Here is a 9479-nt window from a genome sequence, read left to right as displayed (position 1 = left end):
GACGGCATCTGCAGCACGTTTTCCACACGCCCTGCCGCAACCACCTCGTGAGCCCTGAGCAGCGCGCGCAGGGGCAGCGGGCTGGCGTCGCACCGGTCCGCCATTGGGGGAAGGTGGAGGGAGTAGGAAAGGGCCCTTTACGAGAAAAGAATACCGAACGAACGAGAATACACCACGGAGAGGGAGAGAGGTGGACAACGGCGCTGATTGCCACCTCAGCCAGCTGCAATACGCCAATCGACCTAATCTCCTCCTCTTATCTCGGCGTGAGTCGCAGAGCGGAAGGGGCGGGACGTCGGGTGTCGCAGTCGTCTTCGTGGAGGAAGCGCAAGGCACGTCTCCCGCAAAGGGCGCAGATCAACCCTCGTCACGGGGGAGAAGTTCGCTGTTCCTCACCCTTTTTTGTGGGATGGAGGAGTGGAAAAAGGGGGAGAAGCGCGGGGAGGGCAACGAGGAGCGAGAGTGCAGCGGGGCGCAGAGACATATATAGGCTTCCACAAGGGAGGCGTCAGCATAGACAAAAAAGGTCCCCGGTAAAGAGAAACGGCAAGAGGCTAAAAACAGTTGGCACAGCCGACACCTTTCTCGCCAGAAAACTTCCGTCCGCTTTGGAAGCCTTTTCACATCTATGATCCCCTCTCACAATTCGGGTGTGTGGGTGTGTGTGTGGGGGGGGGGGGGCAGCCTGCCTCCGTAGACACGACACGAGGGAGTCCGTCCGCCAACATCAAGGAAGCACCATCACCCTGCACTGCGGGTTATCCCATCCATGCCTTGGAGCGCAAGAGAGACAGACGACGCATGTGCCAAGGGACTAACTCGTCCCCTTACACAGTGCAACCCGCCGCGTCAAACCGCTGTTCTCCTCTTCTCCCGTCTCCTTGCAACTCTGTATCCCTCATCACCGGATCAGCCCCGCCCACACACAAAGAAACCCGCTAGCCAACGACGCGAGCAGGAATCATCAGCGCCGAAAACCGGAGCACAGACCATTGCATCCTTCAGAGGGAAGAGCAAGCCGCATTTCTTATTTTTCCTTCCAAGTTGTCCCTTCTCCAACACAGAGCATGTTGTCTGCACGCTAGACGGTCCGTCAGAGGCCCCATTCACCTGGTACGAAGCGGCCCTGGACACGCACGCGTTACGGCGATGCACCGAGTCAGTCATCCAAGCACGGCCCCCTGCCTCTAACGCTGCCCGCCCACCCGCCTCGCAGGTCGCCTCACAGCCGCCCCCCGGTGTATCCCCCTCGGGGTGGCTCCGGGTCCCTTCACCAGTAGGCAGTGAGGGCCGGGTGGAATACGCTCAAGTCACGCTGACACTCTGCATATCATATGGATGGTACAGACATGCTCAGCGTCTCTGCAGGTGCCTGAACCTGTCACCACCGCAACCGGTTCGGCATGCGGCAGGGAGAGGATGGCTCCCGGGCTTTGTCACACGCAGAAGGGTGTGTCCAGCCCCTGCCCCCCACCCCACCCTGTCAGTGGACGAGCAGGAGCGAGAAGAAAAACAAGAGATGCGAGGCGAAAGTGAAAGCTGCCACCGTCGCTGCACCGCTGAAGAGAGGACACCTCAAGATCGAGCTAGACCGGCTCCACAGGAGCATTCTGTGGCTACCCAGGCAGAAGCGAATCGGCTCGTGCGTCGTGTAGAGGAGCGAATGACTGTAAAGCACCACACGATTGGTTACGTCATGGGGAAGGCAACGACGTCTTCTGGGCAATGCTCCGCCTAAGAAGTGGATGGTAACAAATACACGCCTACGGACTTCGGTGTGTGTGCTGCTCCGCCGTCAGTACCGCAGAACACACACAAAAATGAGCGGGCTTAGTTGACACGCCAGCGGTAGTTGAAGCGGTCGTTGTGAATCTGCTTCATCGTCGCCACGTGCTTGGGCACGAGCTGAATTCTGGGCAGTGTTTGCACTCGGCGATGGAGTGCCGCGTACTTGCGTTCGTGCGGCACATCGCCTGCTGCGGCCTGTGGGTCGCCAAGGGCGGCGTTCACGGACGCCTGCCCGTACTGCGAAACCAACTTCGCCTGCTCCTCCAGTACCTTCATTGTCTTGAATTGCATAAAGGCAATGAAGGATTTCTGCAGCTGCCGGTGCCAGCGGCGGCGGAGGAATTCACCTTCGCGTAACTTGCACTCTGTCGAGTTCGACTTCTGCTGATACGACCGGAAAAGCTGGAAGTGTCGCAGGCGAGAGCGGTGCACGTAGGCCATCATGCGCCGATCCACTATAGAGACCGGCATATTCACCGGCACTTCCTCCAGCATGGCGGTGCGATTGTAGAAATGGCTGAGGCCGCCGCGTGCACCCTTCCACTTACTGTAGCGCATCGTACTCATCGACTTGCGATGGTACATCATGTACCCGCCGAGCAGGCGGGATGTGCACTGCATCGTCACAAGAGAGTGCCTCCGCCGAATCGCTTTCGTTCCTGTGTGTGGGTTCGTCGCAGTGGACGCGAGGAGGTGCCCGAGGAAGCGGGGAGGAGAGGGAGAGGGGGAGGGAGGAAAAGAGGTTCACCTGCAGAGCAAAAAAAGCACCACTCAGCAGCAAGGACGAAAAATATTCAAGTACACACGCGTTGGCGGCTACGGCATGAGACGCATCACAAATCGTGATGCGGTGCCGTGCCCTTCACTGCATCGTTGCCTCCTTTGGCAGCGACACAAAGGAGCGCAGAGTTGAGATGGCTCGTCACCACTGGTGATTTCCGTGACGAGGCGCGGGTGACGTATAACTGACGTGTGATGGGACCTTTCCATCCCCCCGACCCCCCACACACACGAACCAAAAAGCTGACATGCGCAGGGACGCACAGCCGAAGGTGAGCACGGCTACACGAGGACGGTGTGAAGGAGGAACAACGAACACTAGAGCCACGTGGCGCAGCGGAGTTGAGCGTGCGCTGCCCATCCCTCCGTTTCCGTTTAACCTGTTGACCTTTGGCGTGTTGTATTTCTCTCCTTGCCCCCTTCGCTCTCGTCGTCCAATTCTATGCGTGTGCCTGGATGTGGGTGCGTGCGTAGCTATGCGAGTGGGTGTGAATGCGGCCAAGGAGAATAGGCGCTTCGTTGGTCACTTTTGGCACCCTGAACGACTCTCCAGCGACGATAACATGAGCAGGGTGGAGAGGAGATGAGGGGGTGGGGATGAAAGAACACGAGGCGGCGTGTCGAGATACTCGCCTTTGTGTGTGCAAGTCAGAAGGTTTAGAAAGGAGACGCGCGCTCACAGACACACCGGTGCGCAACTCTCTAAGAGGACTCGTTCCTTCGTCTAAGTGCGCCACAGCTCGAGGATTGCATTCACGCAGTACGCCGGCGCCCGCGCCTCGCGCAGCGCGGCGGTATTGGTCTCCGCATTCATCACGATGGCCGACTCCGGCAGCAGTCCTTCCGTCGCGAGCCGGCCGCCATCTTCCGTTGCCCACTCCTCTTCCGTCTCCAGCACCACCATATACGCAAGACCGTAGTAGTGCGCATTCGGCGACCAATGATTAGCACTGCCGTGCTCGATCCACTGCACGTGGCTGAAGGGTAGGGGCGTCGCAGCGGTAGGGCCAGCAGACGACGCTTCGGGCCGCTGATGACGCCGCGCGGCGTCCACAGTGCGAATGGCGTAGCGGCGTAGCGGGTCCGTCGGAACACGAGGACGAGGCACAGCAGGCCCGGGTCCGTTGGCGCTCGCGATGCCACTGTTGTCCGCATCCTCGCTACTGAGCGCGGTCGCTGCCCCATCCACGTCGGTTGGATCTCGGTCATCCAGCGGCTCAGCCTTTACCCCTGACAGCGACTCCTCCTCTTCTTTCTGTACCCAGTGCTGCCACACGCCGCCGACGTGCCGCATGTGCAGTTGCACGAGCGTTAGCACCTCGTCCGCCTCCCCGACAACAAGGCAGAAGGCGCAGTGCGTGCGCTGGAGCGCGACGAGCTCCTCCTGCACCAGCTGCGCCTGCATCGGGTCCGGCTGGAAAAAGAGATCCGGGTCAAGGCCGTCAGGGGTGAGGAAGAACTGATCTGCGTAGAGGCTCTGTGCTCGCTGAAGTAGAGCCGCGCGCTGCCACCCTCCCTCCCTTGCCGTCGACGTGAAACCGCTGCCGGCGTGGCTGCCCGCCATCGCACGAATAGACCTCAAAAAAAGAGGCAGTCCATAGAACTGCGCCTCATTCAGAAGCCGCCGCAAGACGTGCACGCGCGAGGCGTGGTGTACCACGTAAAGGCCGTCGGTGCACCGCCACGACACCATAGCCGCCACAGGGCCCCACGATGCCGTCTCCACAGCTGTCATGTCCTTCAGGGCCGCGACAAAGCTCTGCAGGAGTGCCTCCTCCTGCGGGTACCGGGCTGTGATCCCGACAAATGGGAGCAGCGTGTCCAAAACGAGCGGGTTGCCGAGGAAGCAAGACAGCACTTCATTCAACTCAGCCTTGTTCGGAGGTGGACGGAGCCCGTATCCTGAGGGATCCGCCGCGAGCGCCTCGTGGTAGGCCCCATCCCGCGAAGCTTGGCACATTCGGCCTAGCAGCTGGCACGCTGCCGCGTCGTGCGTGAAGAAGACTTGTCGCAGCTCTGTAACAGTCGACGCCGTTCGGAACGCTGGGATAAGCTCGCGATACACGACTTGCAGTTGACGGAATCGGCGAAGATACCCAAGACGTCTGTGCACATCGGCGAGCAGGACTGGCGAGGGAACCAGGTCAATCGTGGCCTCACCAATGTCCTGTGCTCCCGCTGCGGCTCCTTTAGACCCAGTGGCCCCTGACGCGCAAGCGGCGGCACCTGACAGGGCGGCCGATGCATGTCTGGTCGAGGCACCGGCAAAGGCGATAGGAAGGGTCCACAATAGAGGCCCTCTACGGACAGTGGTGGTCTCTTTTTCGTCCGAGCTCATACAACTCTGCTGGCACACGGTGGCTGGACAGCTAGACAGGCGCAGCATCGGCGGAAGCTGCACCGGCACAGCGGCCTCGCAAACTCGTGCAAGTGCCACCACTGTTGTGTACTGCTCCGGTCGCACCCAGCAAGGGTAGCCGACGCAGGGCGCGCCGGCCGCCGCACTTGTGTCGACAGGGGTGTAGAGGAGATCATTCAAGCTGTGTAGAGCGCGCCTGGCCGTTTCCATACGGTCCTCACTGCAGCAGAAGAGCTGCTCCTGGGACAGCGAATAGGCCCCGGTGCTCTCTACAGAGTGTAGCGGCACGTCCGCCACGCCGCAATTGGAAAGCGCGCGGGTGCGGTTGACATCGCCGCACGCACGCTGCCAGAACGCAAGCACCTCCATCTCTGGCGTGCTAACAGCGGCAGCAGAGGTAGCCGCGGAGGTGCCTACTGCTGCGCCAGCACAGCTGGCGGGGACAGCCTCTTGCGCGGGCCCATCAGCGCTGGTTGATTGCTTCGTGTGCCGCGTGCGTGGCTTACGATAAACAAGCGTCACCTCCTCATCGGCACTTCCTCCCGGAGAAGCGGTGTCGCGGCGATGACTGCGTTCGCCTTGTACAAGCGCAGAGAGTGACTCGCTGGTGGTGTCGGTAGCAGCGGCGGTGGACCGTCCACTGACTTTGCCGCAGTGGGCAGCAGAGCGTTTAGCGACCGAAGCAGCCCCACCACGCCCAGCGGCACCGGCGCGTCGACCAACCATGTTTCTGTTCCACTCCCTGCCACCGGGTTTATGGCAGCGCCGCGTAGTGTATCCTGCGCAAGGAAGAGTGCACCAGATCAGAAGAACAAAGCACGAGACGAGAGATGGGGCGGTCAGAGAGAAAGGGGAGACGGCAGTATGTCCCACACATGCACAAACGACGCATCAGAGAAGACGGGCATCATGCGCAGCAGTGTCGGGTGGCGATAAAGGTTGACGGCTTAGACGCATGTCAGTATAAAGGAGGGCAGCAATAACGAAACATTGAGGCATTGCTCAAATACCACCGCCGCCACCCCGCGCTGGCGTTGCCGCCATGGCTGCATCGCGCTTTCATAGACCTCCCCCTCACGCGTAAACTGCCGTAGCGAGGATGGGGGAGGAGAGAGGAGGGGTAGAAAAGGTGCGATCATGGGAAACGGGGTGCTCTCGGCTCTTTCGAACCGGCCACACCGCACATTCGCCAGCATCATCTCTTGTCCATGTAGGCATGTCTGTGTGTGTATGTGTATGTGTATGTGTGCCACTTTCTCTTTTGAAAAAGGGTCTACCATGTGCAGGCAGCACAACCATTCGTGTCACGCGCGCAGCATGTAGAGAGGAGGGAGAGAGCAGAGGGGCTGTGATGACCCACCATGAGTACGTTTGCGTCAACAGCGCAACGATAAAAGGATGCGAAACTATGTTTTTCATTGTATCTCCACGACACCACCCCCACCCCCTCCTCTTCCCCCTCCTGGCGTCATTCTAGGCGAAACATAAACGCACGAGATGAGAGGTGGAGGGAAAGCCAAGTCAGGGATGATGGTGATGCTCCAAAACGAGTCCCAGAGAGGTGAAGGAGACCACTCCGCCCAAAACGTGAACACACTGCACACAGTGTCTTCATTAGCAAGAGACAAGGACAGAGAAGGCGGTTGAAGCACAAACCAAAGGAAGACAGAAAAGGTTGTGGCGGGTGAAGAAGAGGAGGCCGTGCAGGCGGGGTGTGGAAGGCGCTGCGAGGAGGTGGTGGTGGTGGGAGGTCCCAGCTAGAGCAATGGCAAGGGCGAAGCTAAGAAAAACAAAGCCCTGCTGGCACACCCCTGTACACGTTTTGCACCCGCACTTACACCTCCCTCCCCCTCCTCCCACACACACACAAACATGCAGGCGCGACACCACCGGGGTCGCTTGTGCTGCTTCAGGGCAGACACAAGACGCAGCAGCAGCAAGAAAAGAACGAGAATATAACAAGCGCAACGAGAGAGAGAGCAACGAAATCGATCAAGAGGCATTGGCAGAGGCCAGCGCGTTCTCGTGCGCACGGCGCAGCTCCTGCGCGATGCGGCGCTCCATCTGCGCCACACGAGCCTGCTCTCGTGCTTTCATCTGCTCCACCACAACTGGCTTGCATTGTCGACGCAGCTGGTGCAGCTGCTTCGGTGTGAGAGACATCGACTGGGCCAGGCGAACCAGCGCCGCCGCGTCGTAGAGACAAGCCGTTTGCTGGCGCAGGGTTACAAGAAGTTCGCCGGCATCGTCGCTGATGAGGAGGCCCGCGTCGTCGAGATACTTCAAAGTGGCAAGTGTGATTTCGAGGTGGGCGGGGGTGCGCTCACCGGGGTTTGGCGTGCGGCAAAACAGGTAGTCCCACACATGCAGCACCGTCGCCATCGGGAACACGTTCACAAACAAGGACATGATCCAGTTCGCAACGAGCGTCTTCACTTGCAGACCCGCCTCGCGGAACCTTGCGGCTACGCGAGGTAGCTTCTTCTCCACAAGACGCTCCAGCACAGCCTGCTCAACATTGGCTCCCAGCAGTGTTTCTCCATAAAAGTCGTTGGGCAAGAGCTCCTCAAAGATGTGCACGAGCAACCAAAACGTGCGCTCTTCGTCGTCCAGTACGAGAAGCAGGAAAGCGGCCAGGAAGTTGAAGGACTGGCAGTAGCTTAGCAGCGGGTTGCGCCAGCACAGCGCGTGCAGGACGTTGGTCAGTTTGTATACTCCTACATCTTTGTCGGAGAAGTAAGGGTGACCGGGGAAGGTTCGCTGTACATCAGCGGCGATGGCGCCCGCATTCGGCCCCGTCACATACCCGTTGCGCCGTAGTAGCTTGGCGCAGAAGTACTCGTTCTCGTCCACTTTGAGCGCCGTACCTGTCAAGGTGAGCCACATGACGCCGCGCAGGTGCTGCGGAATTCCGCGCACTCGCGCTACGGCCCGCAGCTTCACAATTACCTCTGGCGAGGCGCTCGCCAGAAGCGAGACGCCGCGGCACAGACGGTACCACTTATCCTCTCGCTTGCGCTCCTCCTCGTCCCGGGCGGGCTGCGAAGCAGCTTCGGCATGCGTCACAGCCGGATCACTCGGGGTCGGGAACCCGAGCCGTGGCACCGAGGACCAGTCCTGCACACTACATGCTGAAGTAACTGGGTACGGCGTTGGCAGCACAGCCTTCTCACCGTTTGGCGGGGAGGACAGTGTCGAGGCCGTGGTCAGTGCCGCCCCGCTGTCACTTGTGCACGGCACGCAAGCGCCGTTACCGGCAACAGAGCTCACCTGTCGAACGGAAACGATGGCGGCGCCACTGCCGCGTCGAGCACTCACCGGCTGCTGCAAACTCATCGACGGCATCTCCACTGGCGTGGAAGGTGTGTCCCGTGCAGCACCTACCACCGATGCTGCAGCTGCAACGGAGGTGCGTGCCATGTCGCCACCGCTGCTAAAGTCATCAAGCAACTTCATCTCCTCGTCGTCAACGCGGTATTTGAACTCAGAGTCGTGCACCAACATCGGGGGCGGCGCTGCAGCGCGTGTGTCTAAACTGTCATCCGTTCGATCCTTCGTCGTGACACGCAAAGGCAGCGTGTGATTTTCAGTCCACGTCGACTCCGTTACGAGCGCCGTTGGCACACTCGCCAGCGGGTGGTCATCCAGCGCGACGGTCACGCTGCGGCGCTCCAGTAAGTTTGGTGAACTGGTACAAGAAGACAACGACCTCGCGTCCACCCCGCTTGAGACTGGCACTGGGTTGGGTGAAGACGAGAGGTGGCCCGGCAACGCGGCAGGCAGCACCGCGCTTTGCGATGAGTTTGCCATCGAACTCGAGGGAGGAGGAGAAAAAGGCAGAGAAGGGGAAGGTGCCACGGATGCCATACAGAATGCAGGCGACGCAGAGGGATGCTGGAACACGCATGAACCGATGATGTCAGTCGCAACCGCCTCAGTTTGGCAACACGGGCTCTGCCAAGCAGCCGAGGAAGACGACGTGGCACCTGAGGGCATCGCGGTACCACCGAGGCAACCGACCCCGGCGCTGCCCTCAGCAGCCCGGGCAATGAAGTTGCCCCAATCGCCACTGCGATCATGAAGGTGCTGGTCACGATGGTGGCAAAGGACAGCTGCCCTTTCCGTGGGAGGCGGTGCTCGTGGCATGGGGCTGAGCTCGACGCCTGTTGACTCCGCTACTGGCGACAGAGCCGATGTCCTGAGCGATCTCGGAAGAACCGGTGTGCCATGGTGGCGAGAAGGGTCGCAATGCAGTCCTGAAGAATGCGATGTGCAAGAGCCCTCGGCAAGAGTCTCGTCACCGAGAGTGCCAAGTGCGCAGATGGGTGAGTGCCGAGCAGACATGAGCGACGTGTTGCGGCCCACGTCGATGCAGATGTGTTCAGACAAGTGTGGCTGACGTCAGCAGGCGTCTATCCCCGGAGCATGCATCTGCGTGCGTGAGTGCTTCCGCGCGATGTCTACGCTCCAGTGGACGGACCTGTTGGGTGTGCGTGGGCCTATATGGATGGTCTAAACGAGAAGGGGGAAAAGAAAACAGGAGAAAAGTGTG

General features: G+C 60.2%; 3 protein-coding genes across 3 annotated transcripts; all 3 read right to left on the bottom strand.

The window, feature by feature from the left end:
* Nucleotides 1-1830: 1830 nt before the first annotated feature.
* On the bottom strand, nucleotides 1831-2409 carry LMXM_08_29_1540 (conserved hypothetical protein; the record flags this gene model as incomplete). The annotated part of the gene is made up of 1 exon (XM_003872355.1): nucleotides 1831-2409. The coding sequence occupies one exon, from the start codon at nucleotides 2407-2409 to the stop codon at nucleotides 1831-1833; it is 579 nt and encodes a 192-aa protein (XP_003872404.1).
* An 883-nt stretch (nucleotides 2410-3292) lies between these two features.
* Nucleotides 3293-5296, bottom strand: LMXM_08_29_1550 (conserved hypothetical protein; the record flags this gene model as incomplete). Its single annotated transcript, XM_003872354.1, has 1 exon — nucleotides 3293-5296. One exon carries the CDS (start codon nucleotides 5294-5296, stop codon nucleotides 3293-3295), a length of 2004 nt encoding a protein of 667 aa, XP_003872403.1.
* Nucleotides 5297-6919: 1623 nt separating this feature from the next.
* LMXM_08_29_1560 (putative GTPase activator protein) lies at nucleotides 6920-9073 on the bottom strand (the record flags this gene model as incomplete). The annotated part of the gene is made up of 1 exon (XM_003872353.1): nucleotides 6920-9073. The coding sequence occupies one exon, from the start codon at nucleotides 9071-9073 to the stop codon at nucleotides 6920-6922; it is 2154 nt and encodes a 717-aa protein (XP_003872402.1).
* Between the last annotated feature and the right edge of the window lie 406 nt (nucleotides 9074-9479).

The sequence above is a fragment of the Leishmania mexicana genome, chromosome 8 (genome assembly GCF_000234665.1).
Source record: "Leishmania mexicana MHOM/GT/2001/U1103 complete genome, chromosome 8".
NCBI classification, from domain to species: Eukaryota; Euglenozoa; class Kinetoplastea; order Trypanosomatida; family Trypanosomatidae; genus Leishmania; species Leishmania mexicana.
Note: the sequence above shows the minus strand (reverse complement) of the source record. Positions and strands in the feature narration are given on the sequence as shown.